Genomic DNA, 19,002 nt, shown 5'->3' with positions numbered 1-19,002 from the left:
GTATACAGTGCTCACTTGAACTCATGTCTGGTAGAAAGTCTCTGAACTAAGGTCGTTGTTGGAAATTGGAATAAAACATCCACATCCAGGTACATTTGCCTGACATCTCTCTCCTTACCTTAAATCATCCAGTGTATTCAAACCTCTGGGTAAATTGAAGTAAGTTAGGTGCTGCTAGAGTGAGTAATTTACAAGAGATGCTCAAGCAATGGAACCTTTCCATTGTGAGAAACGACAATCCTCCTTTGACCAAAAAAAAAAAAAAAAAACAAGACCGCCAACTACAATTGACCCAGAATGGAGTCCAAAACAGACTTTCTATTCTTTGTGTCACAACATTAAAATGGGTGCCTGTGAAACTACCTGCTTTAATGAATGCATGCAGACATTGGGTCTCATATCATCTTGAATCACCATCACACACACTCATATTTGCATGCCTGACTGAACCATAATTACCATTTAAAGTGGGACAGGAGTAAACTGACTGGAGATGGTTGTTTGCACCTCAGGTGAGGTATTGCAGGCTGCTTTTCTTGATTGCATGATTAGGTGAAGCAAAAGCGGCTCAACCAGCCAGACACTTGCTTGGAACATAGCTCAGGCTGTCACACCAAACGCGACCTTCCTCTCCTCTCTATACGTTCGACCTTTTTCCATTTCACAGGCTGCACATTATACTCTCTAATTGCTTGTAATATTTGTCCTAACTGTGTTCACAGTACAATAAGCTTTTGATATATAAATAATCACAGTAATAATAAAAACCATTACTTTCCATTTATTGTGAAATGAGGAATTGGGAAAAACCCTACAAAGCTAGCATGGTTGAGTTATTCATGATTTGTTGGGAGGAAGAAAAAAAGAAAAATCATTTCTGGAGGCGGCACGGCCAACAGTTGAAAATGGCACATCTCCATGACCCACAATCTGCAAACTGGCAATAAATTCTGAGTTTTTATGAGGTTACAAAACTGTTTCAGAGGACCATGCCATATCATGGACCGATACAAATGGACCTCTGGGAGATGGGAGCTCCATGGCTAAATACACCAGAAATGAAATGGGAAGTACCTTCCCCCCCCCAAAATGATCCCCGGCATTATTACTTTAAAAGAGGTTTTACACCAATTAGCCAAATGTGGCACTGTGAATAACTCCTGAAGGAGTGCAAAGAGAAATATTGATTTAAACAAAAAGCTTGTCAGGGAAAGAAATATTAAAGCCCTTACATTAAAAATGAACTAGATATGAGGAGGTAGAGAAGAGAAGAAAAAAAAGAAAAAAAAAAGAGGACTTTAGACAGACTTCCGTAACAAATCTTTGTACTGCATTTGACATTGTGTTACTTTGAAGATACAAATTAGGATGGTTGGTACAGAAAGAGGTGCTCAGTCGGCTTCCTCCTCCTCAGACTCGGACTCTGGAAGAGAAAAACAGCTGAAGTCAGTGGACAGCTCGAGCATTTTTATGTGATATACTATTAGGGGTGAGATGGTTCGGTTCAAGTTCAGTTTTAGACTTATGGTTTGACTGTCGGAAGCTAAAGGATTTTAGGGATTTCCATGTATATTCCTTTTCCTTTACAAGAAATCCTGAATTTGACACCAACAGATGAAGGTTAAATATTTCAATGGGGAAAGTGAGGAGAGTATGACCGGTAGGCCAGGTGATGGGTGGGGACTAATCCATGGTTAATCCCAAACCAAAGTCTTTTTCTACACCATTTCACCTCTCATTACTATCAAGTTAGATGTGCAAAAACATGGTGCATCTACAGTTGTGAGAGCTAAAGCTCGAGAAAATAAAGAACTGAGACGGAGACAAAAGAGGAGCGGATGCCATTCCTACCTTCCTCTGCATTCTTGAGCCATTCGACAAACTTTTTCATCTGCTCGAGGAAAACGCTCTTTCCTTTGGCCACGTGGGCTTCGTTGTACCACTTCAGAATCGCCTCCTCGCTCAAAACATCAGCTTAAGAAATTGAAAAGCAAACGAATAACAAAAAAAAGAAAGTATTTTCAATATGACGCCAACAGCACAGATGTCTGTGCAGGTGCTTGACAAACAAATGTCGTAAGGCAGGTTGATAATGTCAGTCAAGACAAACTTTTGGCTGTAATCTCCAGCCATCTGGAAGCACTCACACATGCCTACATGAACTTTTTTCTTTATTTCTTCACAAATGTGAAACAGAAGCCTTTTGGGCACAATTAACTCACCTTTGTAAAGCAGAACAACAATCTTCTGGAAGGCCTTCATGAAGTGGATGTTGTCATAACAGTATTCCTGGATCTTCAGCAGAAGGGTGAGCTCAGAGAGACCCTGGGAGGTAAACGCATTCAAGAGTGGGCTGTATTGCTGGGAATGTGACAAAAAGGGAAAATTACAGTTAAAGGTTGCAAAAGTACACAGCAACCTGAGATATCGTTCTGATTTCTTCCCGTTATACCCACTTTAGTTGCTGTTGGGCAGGTAAATCTATTATCTACAGCAGCCTGGATCTCAGGCGCAATTTAGGGGGTGACATTTCTAAGTTCCTTCGATCTCTCATTTCCCCGTGTGGTTTCATAACTGCGGACGAGGAGATGGAGTCACCTTTAGGTGTTTGATGGCTTGTTCCGTGACGAGCTCCTCCTTCTTGTTCCACTCCACGGAGCTCATTACGCTGGACCAAATTAGTCCAATCATCGCCTGCTCTGAGATGTTGTTCTTGCTGATTTCCTCTCGGAGGTAAGCAATGATCTGCAAAGACACATGCCCAGAGATGAAACTCATCTAATTGACAATAGGAAGCGTTGCTGACAGTGACTGTTTATCAAATCTTGCAGAACTCCAAGGAATGAGAACAGGGCACAATGTGTTCAGCCTGAGTGCATTTAAAACCCTTTGTCATTGACGAAATTACTACAATTTACAACAAAATCAATGAAAGCAGAAGGTAGACACCAAGATGAAGACAGACGTGAGAGCGTACACATGTAGTGTTGTGCAAAAAGGCGGCAAAGCCTTTAAATATATGAAAATATATAATAAAGAGGACTTACGTCTTTGATGGAGTCTCCACGTGACATCTGATCCTGAAGTTCTTTCTGTAGCTCTTTGCGAGCGCCTATAGACTGCTGATTTCTGGCAAAGTCCGAAAGCTCCTTGAGCCCAGCATCTGTGAAGTACTTGGAGAAGTGCTCACAACTGCGCTTGTTGGCAGGGAAAAGTTCCTGAAGAAAAAAAAGGAAAATCTCTGAATGATTGGGGCAGGCCCTTTTGAACTACACAAGGATTCATCTTCAGTTAGAAGGCCTTTATTAATCAGTTGTCTCAAGTAGTGAATGCTTTAAAAAAAAAAAAAAAAGATTTTAATCTCCGTTTTTGGGGTTTAATTCTCATTCAGATGGGTTTAGAACGAACATGTCACGTCTGGGACACACTTCCACCTCCGCCTTGTAAAGATTTTGCATCCAAGATGTCCTTCTCACCATAAGCCTGTTGTCCATGCCAACTTTTCGGAGACTGGCAGCGACAGAGTTGATGTCCTTTTCCGAAAGCCAGGATTTGAAGAGTTTTACGGCAAAGCATGCCGAGACACCTGAACAAATGCATAAAAATAAGATTCAGCTGTTACCAACAGACCTGCCAGGATAAAGTTAGGCCTGTGTGTAATACGCTGGTAAACACAGCTCTGCAGCTTTTAACTGGAACAATGCCGCTTCAAAGTCAGAGTTTGGACCCAAGGTACATTAAATATGCATCAACAACCGAGCAACAGAAAATATGACTTCAGTAAACACCATTTCAATGACTTGAAATTCAAACTCTAAAGCAGGCAATGCTTCCATTCATCTTCTGGTTCGGGGCCCATTGTGTCCACTGACTGTTGTTAGTGACAAATATTCTCCAAACAAAGGTCTAATAGATGCCACTGCCCAGTTAGAAGAAAGGAAAACACTGTTTTTGCAATAGTAATTCACAATTTAGACATCCAACTTCTCCCAAAAGGACAGTTTTTCTTTTTATTGCATTTGTAAGAATTGTGTTCATATATATGGACAAATAAAAAGAAAAAAATCTTCCTACATGATGGGAGGGGCAATATTGGATAATCATGATCTACAGACCCATAGGCTGCACTGCAATAAAAAGAGTAATGACTGTAGTGGAAATCACTGCCTGGGTTCAGAAGCACTTCTGAATATCACCTGAGAACACTATTTTTTCACTGCATCTACAAATACAAGCTCAAACTCAACCGAGCAGAGAAAAAAAACTGAAATAATCAAGCTACCGAAGCCGCTGTCATATGAATCAAATTTTCACTTTCTTTTTGAAAACTGTGGACTCTGTCATCTAAAGTGGGTTTGTCATCAGTGCACAGCATGCACGCGGATATAGAAATGGTGTGTGATTCAGGCATCTGCAAAGTCTAAATTTAGACTGAACATTACATATTGTTGTCTGGATCAACATATGCTATAGAGTAGATGATAAAGTTTACAGGGCAGATCTTTCTGAAAAACGATGCCTCGTCACAAAGATGTGGCTCCAGTCCAGGCTCGTTACCTGCTGAGAACATCTGGACTGTTGTTTCAAGAAAATATATGAAAGTAAATCCTGAACTGAATCCAGACAACGAATTTCAATCATCCATCAAGCAGAGTTTGATGGATGATTTAAACCTAATAAGAAATACACACATTCTTTCAAATATTTTTCTGGTCTAAACATTTCATATCTAGCGACATGATTTTTTATTAATTTTTTTTAAAGAATTTATTGATTTGCACATTATGGAACACTGTTCATTTTTTTTGGGGGGGGGGGTCTATTGACTAATTGAGTTGCCCTTTGTTGGCACTCGTTCTCTGAGAATAAATTGGTCAGTCACAGCTACAAAAGCCAGATAAGATTAGGCCTAGATCTGAAATAGGAAAAATATATATATATATAAATAAATACTGCTTACATTGAATTTATTTCCTGCAAGTAATGTCACAATTTCATTGTTGAATAATGTCAAAGTGGAGTTTTTATTGAAGATGCGACCAAGAACTGCAGCTCAACCTCATGTTCTCTCCTCTAAATCCTCACCTAATGTACTGGGCCACATTGAAACCTAACACACCCCATTGGAGGCCACGTGATGGTAGGATGATACTTTAACAATAGTGAATGTAGAGTGTGAAGATATGGCACAGAGGGAAAAAAAGAAATGTATAGATTTTCAGGCTGCAGCAACATATTTATTGTACACATTCATACTGCACTCATAATGAAAATTCAGTTGTCACAGGGATGGCGTGAAAGCCAATAGCTCCAGCTTTTTATGGATCTTTTCCTAAATGTTAACTTTGTCTAGTCAGTCGTATAAAATACTCTTGTCATTTGATGGCAAAAGATAATGCTTATTGAACCATTGTTTACGGTACTGGAGGCGCAAGTGTGCGATTGGTTTCACAAAGTAATTAACATAAATACAAAGCATCAAATGCACCAATTCACATCAACCCAAATTAAAGAATGTAAAAACAATACAAGCAGTGTTTAAACAACAAAGGAACAAGTGACATTACCTCAGAGGAAATCTTTCAAAGCCCATTTTAAAGAACTTTTTTTATATTGGAAGTGATTATCTCTCATCAAAAGAAACAATGTAACCCAAAGGCATTAAAAAAGTGTGAAAATTAAAACTTTGTACTCTCAATACTTGTTAACATGATTGCCCATCAGTTTAACTGTTGTAAAGAAAAGACAGTAAAACAGTGGTATGTATTCTTGGCCCTGGAGGGACACATTCCTGCTTGTTTTCAATGTCTCCCTGCTCAAACACACCTCAAACTAAAGCCTGATAGTCAGCAACTTGTTCATGTCAGGTATGCTGGACTGATCCAACACTGCTGTAAAGCATTTAGTCTGACATAAAGACAGTCTTTTAAACAGATAAGAATAAAGAGTACCTTCTTTCACCAGGTTCTCATTGAAGAGGCTGCTGAGGATGGAGGCAGAGATACTGGAATTGGCCAGCAGGATCCCCGTCAGCATGGCCAGCTTGTTGCGCTCAGACTCTGTGAAGCCCTTGAGAAACAGCAGTAACTGCCAAACAGTAAACATGTTAACACAAGTCCAAAGCCTGGATTCAATCGGTTACACAGCATATTGAAAATAGTCTCAGAAACAAACTGCTGGCACATGTGTGACCAGAGTACACAGTATTGTATTTGTGTCTTTAAAACAAACTTAGAGCATTGTTTGTAGATACATTAAAGATGTGAGAAAATGTCTGATAGAACCATGAGAGGCTTCAAGTTCTGAATCAGTTATTCTTTGATTTTTCAGATTTCTTTGGGTGGGTCAGAAACAAAAGGGCTGATGATGCACAAGTTGAACAACTCCAAATCAATGCGAGCAGGATCAATGAAACTTCCCACTGCAAAAGTTGTTGTGCCTTCCTTAAGAATTAGGTTGCAAAAAAAAAAAAAAAAAAAAAAAAAGGCAGAACAGCAGTTTCAAATTTAAATTTTTTCAAAATGTTGAGATAAATAGGTGTGTTAACTTTACAAAGCCATTTTGCTGGACAATCAACTTCACGTATGTCTGCCGTGATCAATTTACACTAATAGGTTTTACTAATTTCCACTTGATAGGACTGTGAGATTGTCTTCATCAGGCTTTTGTCATTGCATCCTGAAAACTTGTGGAATGATTGTGTCTGCTGAGCCAGTTAGTGTGAGAATAAATGTGTTCATAAGTTATTATAGTTGTGAACTCAGTCAATTTATTCAATAAGCTCATTATTTTTAATACATGAGATAATACACTGCCACTTTTGGTCTCAGCAGTTCTTATTAGAAATACCTTTTCCATCTTTGGGCACAAAGAAAAAATTGATTTTAACAAAAAGCTTAAAACTTACCTTTTTGATCTCCTCCTCAAACCCCTTCTCCAGATATTTGTATCGCCTGATGAGCTTGTGAAAGACCTACGTAAAACACAAAAATACATTTTATTATTCACACCAGCTGCATTTATTTATTTATTTTCTTTTTTACCTTAGTTGTGATGGTAACGGTGTGAAACAAGAGTGAATATTAGGCTATTGACCTGCGCATAAGCCTGCATGGTCTCCATGTCTTCTTGTGCTTTAAAAAGACAGAACTCTGTGCAGGTCACGTCGTCTGAAAGGGTCCCTCCTGGTGCTGGAAACGTATACATAACGTCTCAATGTTGTGCCATACGGTATCATGAGCAGCTCAACTTAGAACAGATCATGCAGTGGACTGCATAGAACTTTTTTAGTATTTTTTATTTAAATTGACCATGATTTTATTGAGGTTGATAGACCCATTCACTTTCATCCCATTCTCTACCTGTCTGAAATTGGGAAAATTACTCAAAAAGAACAAAAAGTACACCATTTGTGAAACTGTCCCGTCACTCACCCAGCATTCCACCAGCCACCAGGATGTCGAACAGGGTCTCAGCATAGCGTCGGTAGTCAAGCTTGGCACCAGAGGCATCAAGAAACTTCGCAACAGCTTCCAAATCTGTGCCAGTTTGGTTCAGACCTTGTACGATGCTTTCTTGAAACTGGGAAGGGTCAAACTTCTCCTTTTCATCTGTTGGACAGATTGTTTAATCAATACAAGTGGCAGTTGAAAGACGATGGAACAAGTTATGGATCAGGAAGAGAAATGAATGAATAGAGAAATGTAACCCCTGTGGTGTCACCACTAGAGGTGCTGCAAACGGTGACTGTAAACCAGCCAAATGTAAAACCACTTTCGGTCAAAGCAGCTTCTCAGTTAAGGGTCCACAGATCTGGAACAACCTACCTGCCGAACTAAAAACCCTTACAGATCTGAACCAGTTCAACAGCAAAGCAAAGCGCTGGTTAAAGACCAACCAAGCATGCGAACATTAAATACACTTTAAAAAAAATCTGTTAACTATTTATATCATAGCATGTTTTATGTATAACTATGTACAACTGTTTGCTTGTGTCTGTTTCATGTTGGGGACCGGGTCTGCAAATTAGCCTTTGGCTAGATTGCTCATGGACATGGCATGGGTTGTTATTTTTGTAACAATGCTCTCTGTTCTGTCCCTCTTGCATAAACTAACAAAGAAAGAGAGGAAGACTGTATGAGCTTTGCAAACATGAGCACCTCTGAGAAATATTGATTGATGCGTGTGAATATATATAATTTGACAATTTCAATTTTCTTTATTATTACAATTTTTGCAATTAATCTCGATACATTAATATAATCCAAGAGATGAACGATTTTATTATATTCTCGGTAGATGGACCACGTTTTGACCCCATCTTATCAGTGCTATAGGTTTCATGGAACCACGAGTGTGAAATCAAACACATATCTTAGACACATTGTGATATAGATAAACAATTACAAATATTACAATTACATATTTTGATGGCTGCAACACCGCTGAAAAGTTTCTCACCTCTTTTTCGGGTTTTAAAACGCTGGCCTGTTAGCGTAGGCTTCTGCTGCCTTTGATTACTCATAAAAGACACTCTGAAAGACAAGAAAAACATAATACCAGGAACATTAGAATCCATCTGCATCTCGTAATTTGGCCATTTGCAGAGAACCCTTTAGGGACATGTTAAAGACACGCGGAGTGTGACGCTTGGCAAACCAGGCCTGCTCCATTTACAATTGAATCGTGCAGAGAGGCGGCAACAAACCCTGACAGGCAGCAGACAGTAATTACTGTTACAAACACTATTGTCACATATAGTTGTACCTAAAGTGAGCACAATCTTAATGCTGTGGTTACCATATATTGGACCGGAGCCGAGTATTACCAGCAATAGCATGACGGTTTTAGCCGTCATTGGGCAGTGCAGTGCTACAATGCAACAGGACATTTATCTTACGTCGTTAAAAAAATATATATAATCATAATTACCCGTTGGTAATAATAAACGAAGAAACTGGACTAAACAGTTTTATACTGAGCTAACAAACTCCACTCGTGATTTTGGACTTTAGACAGCATGTTGGAAGTGCTAGCGAGCTAGCTAGGTACAGTGCGTTTCCAGCATCCTCCCTTATTCTGGCGCAGTGTTACGGTGAGGAAACACACCTGCCCTGCGCCTGATCACACGAGACGATGCAAACAACCACAAACTCACCGAGATCCTCTTTAAGAACAAAAACAGTCCGTGAAAACAAAAACGAATACAAGAGCTCTCCAGTACAAGCAGTTCCAGGAAAAGGGAAATTGTAAACGAAGTGGCGCATGCGCAGTGTCGCGGTGCGTTTAAGTCGCCACTCCAGAGCAATGTTCAGTTCATGTGCTTTAAAAGTTAGCCTGAATCCAACACATTATTTTAAAAATGATTCCCGTTTCCCATTTTTAATGCATAATAAAGTAAGACAATTAAAAATATTTTCTTTTTTTTTTTTTAATAAAGAAAAGTGTATGTCGAAAAAAATGCAAGAAAGTCAGAATCGAAGGTAGCAGAAATGTTTTTTCCTTTTTATCAAGGCAGCACACTGACTGAGTTTGTCATTACACATCACTCAACTGGCCGTTGCTATCTGGAATTAAGACACAGGAGGGGAGTGTTGTGCTGTCCGGTCGATGGCGGATCTGCCTGTGGGACGAAGGCAAAACTTTAATGATGCATTTTCTATCACCTCGTAAATCTGGCTTCTTTGGTTTTATTCAATTTGTCAGTCACGTTTGGTCTGAAGAAAGCTAAGCATATGTCATTTTAACATATATTTAATTTGAAAGCAAATAGGTTAAAAGAAAAATAACTCAGTCAAACACATCCCTTCGTCTCAAAAGGGTGAACTCCACCCTTCCTACACACCACTTTTAAAATGGCACACACTTCCAATCCAATATATATATATATATATATATATATATATATATATCACTATAAGTAACTATTTGCTCATAAGTGTTTGGTTTTGTAAAAGTTGTGACTCGGACACGCGCTGCGTAATTTACGCAGCGTAAAGTTCTGGTTCGTCCTACGGCCCTGGAAGGCGCCACAGCCCCACCTCCCCCGGAGCTGGAGGTGATTAGGGGGCTGTGGAGTGTGGACGCTCCCGGAGACGCCGCTCCAGCAGCCACTCCCTACGCCTGGCCGGCAGACCCGAGCCCCATTCAAAGAGCCGAGAGCCTCGTCCAGCCTGCTCCTGCTCCTGCTCCTGCTCCGGCTCCAGCAGCAGACTGCAGCTGAAGTGCATCCAGCGGGGAAGGACTTCAGGAGCCGCAAAACACTTGGATCATACTTTTATCCGCGGAGTGGATTTAGGAGCGAAACGGAGCAACTCTTGCAGATATAAAGAGGCAAGTTGGATCTCTTCCATTAGTTTGATGTGGTTGGGATGCAAAACCTGTAAGCCATTTTTTTTTCTTTTAATATTTAAGTTTGATTCACGTGTGGTGCGTTCACAGCAACTCCTCAAAACTTTTCATTGTCTTCTCCAGAGCGTCCCAACTCATTCATTCCTCCTCACTTTGTAGCCCTGCAAGAGGGGGTTGGGACGTTTTATGCGTGTATGTTTTATTTATTTTTTGCTACTTTCTGAGATATTTCTAGCGTTTGGATTGATGGAAAACCTATCTAATTAACACTTTATGGTTGTGATCGCCATATCTGGAGGCTTATGTCAATGAAAACCACGGTCGCTAATTGCCTCCATCTGCAGGCAACAGTCCTTTGTGACTCGACTTCTGCAAACCCAGCATATGTAAACCATCAGACTCGTGCACAGATTGGTTTTTTTGTTTTAAGTTTATTTTGGTCAAAGTTACCTCCCGGCCGACGGAAAGGCAATGCACGCATCTCTCTATATTTATAGGGTGGAGTTTTAATGAAAATGTAAACTCGGGGATCATTTAAAGCAAAGCAGTGGCTATTTAAATAGCAGGGAGCCCTCGGGTTACATTATATGCAGTGTGATCAATGGATATACCTGGGTTTATAGTTTACTGGAAATGATCAATGTCAGCTTTAATGCTGGATAAAGTGACTGAAAGTGGGCTTACCCTCCAGTACTCTGCTGGTTAAAAGAGATCTTAATGCCTCTGACTGGAATACATTACTGCTCTGCATGAACTGCATGAATAAAACTATTCACCTCTGTAAGAAACAACCCAAAGTGCCCCCTACACAAAGTTGACAGGTTTATTTATTTTTAACAGAGGTAAGGAAACACTGCTCAAAGGTGTTTTGTACGTATTGCCCACTTTTTTTTTTTTTTTTGTTGGGATTATTTTGAATTTAACATTTACCTTGTATTTCTTTCTGATAACATATGTTTTATCGGTCATTCAAACTTTTGATTGAGTCCATCCACAACACTAGAATCTAAAACGTTTGGCATTTTATGTTTTGGTTGGGTTTTGTGTTGTTTTTGAAATCCATAATGTAGACATAGGAGTTGACCACAGATTGTGTCTCCCTGGATAAGCAGTAATGACTAGTTGAACGCAATGCATACTTCTTTATGGAGAGGTTTGAAATGTTTGCTTTGGATGAGGAATCTAATCTGTCTTGCTATATAGTATGTTACTGTTACACTTATAGACTTGTACTAAAGTCTATTCAACATGACACTTTGAAAATTGTTTTTTAATAAGATAGTTGATAGATTAACCTTCCACTCATGCTGAGAAAATGAGTCTCCCCAACCCTCAGATATTACTTGGTGCTGAAGCCTTCTTTTCCAGGGGAGGTGTACCATAATTTGAGAATCTCTGAAGCTAACCCCCGAAAAAGTGAGAAGCAAATAACACCCCTTAATTAATCTGGATTTTTTTTAATTCGGCAGGGACATGGGAAGTTCAGACACTGCTTAACTGGTATCCATGTGTTGTTTTGGTGTGCTCATTTCTTCTTTGGCTCCTCCAGTTTATAATCCCACCGGTTAATTTGAAGTCCTGAGACAATCTGATAAGACCAAAAAGGTTATGGATTTCCTTTAGTGGGTTTAGGCAAATCTGTCCCGCCCCGATTGGCCACGTTCACCAGTGGGAACCCAGATGGGAACTTTATTACCCACAATGATAAAACAAACAGTGATGTAAGACGACTGTGAAAGGTATAGCGTGTGGTGAGCCTGCAGGGCTGCAGAAAGAGAGTGAGAGACTGACTCCTGGAAAAAGTAACAACCATTTAGCTCAGCTGGATGAGAGAAGTGTGTGGGACTATTGGCTGTGCTAGTAGCTCCACTCTGTGTGAGTTTGATGGGAGCTTCAACAGTAGTTTGAAGTGTGCCAAAAGCCTCCTCGGGAGCACTGTGGGGTGGGATGCTTTGGTCTAATTCGGGGTGCACAGAGGACCAGTCCCCCAGCTAATGCCATGGTGATGAATAGTGTTTGTACGTTTCGGCCTTTGTAGCTTCAGTGTAGCGAGGCGTGTGTCTCATGTTCGCCCTGCGACAGCAGAGATAGATGGGGTGGAGGGGGGCACATGTGCAGTTTCAGACTGAAACATGTAAAGCCTCCTACTGCTGGTCCTCCAGTGGGGGGATTTCTTGAGGCCACCAAGCATCAAAACTCCTTCAAAATGTAACCTCCCCTCTTTTGAAAGCACTTAAAGATATGAACATCATCTCTAAATTAAACTAAACTGCCATTTTATGCCAAACATTTTCCAAGTCTTCAGCTTAGCTGGTTGTGCTTCACTTCCTTTGTTTCCCTAAGGAGCTGCAGTAATAACGCTGTACATTTTCAATTTCTCTCACCAAGCACTACTCCAGCTGCTTTCTCCATTTGCTTATATAAAACTGAGCCGGAACAAAGTGTTTGACTGCCTGTTGTACATACGACACAGAAACAGTCGAGGCAGAGCAGTCTGTGTTGCAGGTCATGAAGACATTCCTGCTCTCCTGAGTGTGTTTAGGAGCCAGTAAGTGGTTTAATCACTTCTGAGGTATTGCTGCTGGTGAAGTCCGATATGGCAAACCCGGATGATTAAGTAATGAGAGAGTTAAAGGCATTAAATGTTAAAAACACAGCAGGCTCTTTGGAAAAAGTTTTTTTTTTTTTTTCCAGTGGGTAGTTTCAACAGTGTGAATAAATCCTTATATCGAGATGTTTGTGTACTGTTACTGGTGGTGAATGAGAACTCTCCCCATTAGTGCATGGACTTCATTGAGCTAAAATCTTTTACCTACTTGTTGACTCTGCAAATGATTGCCAGGATGAATTGCGTTCTCTACTGAATCACATTTCATATGTTGAATACTACCTAATAAAATACTTTAAAGATGTACTTATGCTCATCACATTTTTTTGTATTTTGTATCTCTTCTGGAGTACCTTTTCATAACTAACCATCAAAAGGGAAATGTATAATCTTCTTTCACTAGGTTTACTGGTTTAATGCTTAGACTCACACTGAAAAAAGCTATTTTACGCACTGTTTCTTTAAGTCTCGCCTTCATTGAAAGTTAGCTTTCTTTTGATTGGCCAGCTTCCAGGAAGCAGCATCTTGCTGACTACTTACAGTGCTGACATTCACTGATCCTGCTGCCTGAGAAGTTTTCCTTTTGAATAAGTTCATTGTCGCATTTAAAATGAGCTTGATTCGCATTACATCATAATGAAATAGACCCAAATGTGGCAAAAAAGTAGTTGATCTCCTTTCTGGATTACTGCACGTTCTCAACCCCCTAATATCTCAAATTTCCTTTCAGCGGTTATGTAGAGTCACTTTTGTTCATAATGCACATTTGTGCCAAGTTTTTACTGTCAACAATAATATAGACAGTGGCTAGAATTCGATGCAGAGGAAGCTTTCTTTAATTAAAGATATGGAGTTGCATTAAGTTCTATTTAACGTCGCTATCATTTTCAAATGGAAGAGAAAAGCATATAAATGACTCTTTTGGACAGTTATATTTATGTCATAGCCATATTTGTGACCAAACTAAATAAATGTAGTTTTCAGAGTGAGAGAGTTTAGCATTTCAATAAATTTAGTTGTTTCTTTGACTTTGGGTTTCCCACAACCAGATTACAAATGTCTCATTATTGTAAGACTCTTGTTCTCAGAGCGAGAAGCTGAGTAATTGAGATTTGTTTGCTCACTGGGTTCTTCATTGCAGTGACTTTCAACCCTTGTTTCTCTTGGAGTTCTCATCAAATTGCCTGGTTGTAGATCCTGTCTCGTATTTGTACTTTCCCAGGTTTGCTCTATATTCTAGACAGTGTGTTATTGTGGATTTGCTTGACATGTGCAATCGCATTTTTGACAACCTCATAGCAGAAAAAAACAACCCAGTATTGGAAACCTACCACGAGGACCAATTGTTGTTTTGAGCTGCATTGCACACAATAAGCAATGTTTGTATGAGTGTATGTGTAACCTGTCATGGATGCTGCTGTTGGTTCAAGGCTTTAACTTCTGAGCTTTTGACTGGGTGTATCCTAAATTTGAGCACCATTGTTACTTTGTTGTTGCTGAAGGCAATAAAAAAATTGACATTGTTCTGCCTTGTAGTGCCCTCACATGGGATGTGAATGCCTGTTGTTATGACAGACCTGATGCGCGCACACACGCACAAATCTGCACCTGCAGCGGTGTGGAGGACTCTGCATTCCAGGTCACTTCCCGGACAGCTGCCTGCTCTCTGCTTCTCTAAAACTGTCGTCCCTCCTGGTCTGCTCCTGCCCTGTGTTGCAGCACTATGCCCGGCTGCTGCTGCTTCTGCTGCTCAATTAGGGAGTGTTTGTAATCTCCAACACTGCCAGCAGCCCGTGATGTTCTGACTTCTGTTCCCCGTGACAAGGCCAGACTGATCTGTGGAAAATTTACAGGCTATTATGCCCCATAATAGATTTTCATTATCATTTGTTTGCACATTGATGCTCCGAAGGTAGTGTGACGCCAACCGACTCTCTTTGCGTCTCGCCACTCTGTGTACACGATCACCTTCCAACCACATGTGGTTGGAGGTCACAGGGTGGCTTCGATTACAATCAACACATTGACAGTTTTCAAAATTGCTAATTGCTCTGAGATGTGCTTTTTCCCCCGCCTTAATCAAATATATGCAACAGCTAGTTCATTGGCTTTGCTTTTTGCCCTATGACTGCATGCACTTGAGTGCCTGCTCGGCCATTGACCTTTGCTTACACTTTCTCCTTGCTAAAGGACGCAAAGAAAAAAAAAAATGCCTTGCCCCAGCCAAGGGCCTGTAAATAATATATGTACATTTAATGGTGTTTTTTTTCATGTTTCCCCATAGCTTTATCTGATAAGGGAATCTAGGTCACTGTCGGAGGCATCAAGCAAAGCATGTCTCATAATATCACTGTGAAATCCCAGGTTCAGCCACCCATCACTCCCAGACTTCTGATGATAAAATCGTTCACTCATGTTTTTTTTTCTTTTTTTTCTTCCATTGAGCAACCCGGCTTTTCTAAATACAGCACTTTAATCTGTGGGAATTATAGATCAAATTTTGATTTAGAAATTAATTCCATGACTTGCGCTGTATCTTAAATGCAGGATCAGAATCCTAACTCAGCACTGACCGCTCTCCTGACATTCGGTGTAAGCTTCGTTTGATCTTCCCAGCGTAGAGGCTTATTGCGATGGAATGGAAAAGGTATTTCCTCAATTCAGTTTTATTTCTTTAGTGACAGGTAAACATAGCTGTCTAATAACATTGCATACCAATGAAATATAGAAATACAAAAACAAATCCTGACAGTGAAAAGGAATTATTGTGTTTGGCCTCGGAAAAATTCACCAATAAAACAAACAGACAGGTGTTGTTCGAGGATAGTTTGGGAGAACAGGACTGTGCAGAAAGCCACAAACAATTTGACACTAGAGAGAGAAAAAAGTGTTTTTTTTTTTTTGCCATTTCATGTGCTCATCATTCCTGCAAGTATTCCAAGAGAATTTCATCAGATCCAACCATATGACGTGAAGCATATAGATTTCAAAAGTAATTGAATGTTTTTGGAGCATGGGGTCAGCATTTCCTGTGCCAAATGTAAATGTGTAAATCACGGCCATCTGCCACACACAGGCTCTCTGCCAGTCAGCTCTTCAAGACTGCAAAGAGTTAAGGTGATGTGCCACCCAAATGAGGGCGTTTGGATCTAAATTCTTGCCACATCACTGATTCACGCGATCTAGATGTGGATTATTGCCAGCTCAACTGTGCAAGCGTATCTGATGCTTACCCTGTGTGAACATACAAAAACTACATCAGGGAGCTTGATAAAGCAGGATACTTCTAATCTCCAAGTAATTTTTTCCCCCCCAAAGATTATTACAAGGTGATTTTGATTTAGGAATGTATTGTTCTTTTTAAAATCATAACAAATTAGTAGTTCATGCATCTCGTGTGACGAAAACTTCCAACAACCTGTGCTCAAAACATTTGCCTGCGTAGTGCACATAGGTTGTATTCCTCACCCCGCCACCACTCAGCAGTGAGGATAATCCCCCCGAGTTTAATCAAGGCTGTCAGGTTTTCTGTCATTCTCCCTCTTTGGATGCAGTACAACATTTAGCAGCAGGCAGCAACTCTTATTAATGGGATTGTGTCACTGGCTGCCTGGAAGCCAGTTGTGAATCTGGGGTAGTGGGTTATTGCATGAGGGTGTCCAGGCTGCTGACTGATGCCCTGATGATGTCTTTTTTTTCTTTTTTCTTTTTGCACTAATGAAACATTTGAGCACGGTGCTCTCTCACAGGTTAACTGGAGGCTTCAACTTCAGCATCTGTTTTCACTGAGTTGGCATAGGCTGTGTCCTTAAAAGCAATTGTTTGTGCATTCCAGAGACTGAGTACACAGGCATGCGACACTGAAAGCATTGGATCCAAAGTCAATGTGGCAGAGCACTGTTTGTCATCACTGAGCATTTAACTAGTTTGTACTAATAGGTTTCAACAATATTGATTTTGTTTGGGAGGGTGCAGACAATCTGTGATGCTGTGTATCGTCAATATTCAAAGGGAGCGTTGTTAGGTGTTGGTAAATGGGAGTTTGTATATCTTTATGTACTGTAGGGCTGCATTATGTGGTGTTTCAACATTTATAACATCATTGAAATAAATGGTCCTCTCAGAGGTTGCATGATATTAAGTAAAGTACATTAAGTCCAAATCTGGTTGTCTGATAATCAAAAAAAACCTGTAAAGGGTAGCAGCATTAGGAAGCTCTGAAAGATAACATATGGAGTGAGATCACAGGGGACGTGATTGTCACATTATACCCCAGAGACTTGGTAACTATGCTAGAAGGAAACAGCTTGATTTTTTTAAAAGTGTGCTGTAGATGACCAAGGCAGCTGGTAGACGTGAGCCATCACTGGGAATTGGGAATTTGGCACAGTGCCACGTTTGCTGTAGCGACGGTGGGAACAAAGTAACTGACCTCAGCAGCCTGCAATTTGACAAGCAGGCAAGTATTTGTCCTCCTGACTTCAATCCTTCTGAGTCGAGGTCCAGTTGATGACATTACTGGAGACATTTAAAATGTCTTGATTGCTCATTCCAACACATTCTTCAGCCCTCTTTCTTGGACAACCTTTTAAAAAAAAAAGTTGTCTTCTTGCTGAGTTTGAAACTGAGTGGATTAGGAAATCAACTCCTGCTTTCTACCTGGAGCTGGGATAATACTTTATGGGCCAATAATGCTTCTGTCGCCCTACAGGGGCAAGAGAAGCCAGGGAAAGAGTGAAGTTGATGTCTACACAGAGGAATTTTTTTATTTTTCCTCCAAAATGTCATGCTGTTTCTAAAACTTGGTTGGACAGCTGAGAATGAGGGTAATGCTTTAAGACCAACTTTTTTGTTTCGTGGTAAAATTTCAGACCTTTGTTACTTTCTTTTCAGGACTGGCTGAAGATCACTAGATTCTCAAATTCGCACTGTGATGGAGTTGTTTCAACCCCAAACGGGAACTTGCCACATCTGTGTTGATTATTTTCAAACTGGGAGTCAAATATTTGTGAGAGCAATCTAGACATTTGCTTTTAGACAGTTAGATTTTGGTTTACTTTGAAGCTGTCCGAATATGACTTTGATTGATTTGTTTATGGCAGTTGGATAACTGCCTTAAAATGTTTCATATTTTGATTTGTCGCATGCAAGAGTGTGCCCCCTAGCTTTGCAGCGAGAGATGCCTGTACCCCCAATAACCACGAACAATGGACGACTGCATGGCCTCAGCTATTGGTCTTGTGTAGACGGTCTGTCACAACATGGGACACCAGGTTTTTAGTACAGCAAAGCCCCCTGTATCAAGGCAATGAATGTATCCCATGTATCCCAGGCCCCTCTTTTGTCTCCAGGCCTATAGCATCGGGATTACTGTCAGAACAGAAATGGGCAGCAGCACTGGACTGAAATCTGCCACCCCCAGCACTGTTATTGTCATGCAGTGCTCCTGCCCAGATCCTTTAATGGCCCCAAATATTATTTAGCTTCCGGGCTAAAAAGACAATTAGTTATGATAAATTGACTGTTTTTATGTATTTATTTATTTTTAAAAAACACACACTTTTTGGGGGGGGAGGGGGTAGTTCTTAGATTTTCTTATTTTTTTTAAACCCTCAAATTGAGCAAACTTTGGAGTAGACACCCATAAGACAAGGGCAAAGTTCCTTTGTTATGCAATTTCCTATGGGACATTCTCGGATGCCACGGGGGGAATGAGATTTGAGGAGCCAATCCGAAGGGCCCATTCTGACTCTGGAGGCAACCCACTGCTGTACAAACATGTCCACCCCTGAGTTTATTTGTATTGGCTAAGTTTAGGACCGTTTGTTTTGTAATCAGAGAATGCCTCTTAAACCTTTGCTGGAGACCTCACAAGTAATCAACAACAAAGTTGACCCAAAGCCACAATACATGCTAAACAGATACTTATCTTCAACCAAAATGCATTGAGTGTACATGCGGTGGTTATCAAGCAGATAAGTGGATCTTTCTCCTCACAAAACACACAAAGCTTGATTTTCAGAAGCTGTTTCAGCACTTTTTAT

The 19,002-nt window shown here is 40.4% G+C and overlaps 2 protein-coding genes across 4 annotated transcripts in view; one reads left to right on the top strand and one right to left on the bottom strand.

Annotated features, from left to right (window-relative positions):
• Positions 1–349: 349 nt before the first annotated feature.
• Positions 350–9,281, bottom strand: LOC308119313 (eIF5-mimic protein 2-A-like). 2 transcript variants are annotated; one of them, XM_080479249.1, is made up of 12 exons: positions 9,158–9,281; positions 8,461–8,534; positions 7,434–7,610; positions 7,096–7,190; positions 6,908–6,973; positions 5,952–6,087; positions 3,477–3,586; positions 3,048–3,218; positions 2,599–2,745; positions 2,223–2,361; positions 1,852–1,974; positions 350–1,423 (listed from the first exon to the last, which is right to left on the bottom strand). In XM_080479249.1, exons 2-12 carry the CDS (start codon positions 8,522–8,524, stop codon positions 1,392–1,394), a joined length of 1,260 nt encoding a protein of 419 aa, XP_080335375.1. In that variant the 5' UTR covers positions 8,525–8,534; positions 9,158–9,281; the 3' UTR covers positions 350–1,391. The 2 variants fall into 2 exon arrangements, with proteins under 2 accessions (XP_080335375.1, XP_080335376.1); XM_080479250.1 differs by lacking the exon at positions 7,096–7,190 and having other exon boundaries at positions 766–1,423; positions 9,158–9,273.
• Positions 9,282–10,053: 772 nt separating this feature from the next.
• The window catches only part of myo1b (myosin IB), a 65,831-nt gene continuing 56,882 nt past the window's right edge, over positions 10,054–19,002 (top strand). For both annotated transcript variants that reach the window (XM_080478430.1, XM_080478429.1), the window contains exon 1: positions 10,054–10,332. The gene's annotated coding sequence lies outside the window, so the exon portion shown is untranslated. The remainder of the gene's footprint in view (positions 10,333–19,002) is intronic.

This window comes from Lipophrys pholis (genome assembly GCF_963383615.2).
Source record: "Lipophrys pholis genome assembly, chromosome: 13".
NCBI lineage: Eukaryota > Metazoa > Chordata > Actinopteri > Blenniiformes > Blenniidae > Lipophrys > Lipophrys pholis.
This window is presented reverse-complemented; position numbering and strand designations above follow the sequence as displayed.

Coding starts and splice junctions, on each gene's coding strand:
- LOC308119313 (XM_080479249.1), bottom strand. CDS start 8,524: ATGAGTAATCAAAGGCAGCAGAAGCCTACGCTAACAGGCCAGCGTTTT. Junction 7,611..8,460: donor TTTTAAAACCCGAAAAAGAG/GTGAGAAACTTT, acceptor TCTGTCCAACAG/ATGAAAAGGAGAAGTTTGAC. Junction 6,974..7,095: donor CCATGCAGGCTTATGCGCAG/GTCAATAGCCTA, acceptor TGTTTTACGTAG/GTCTTTCACAAGCTCATCAG.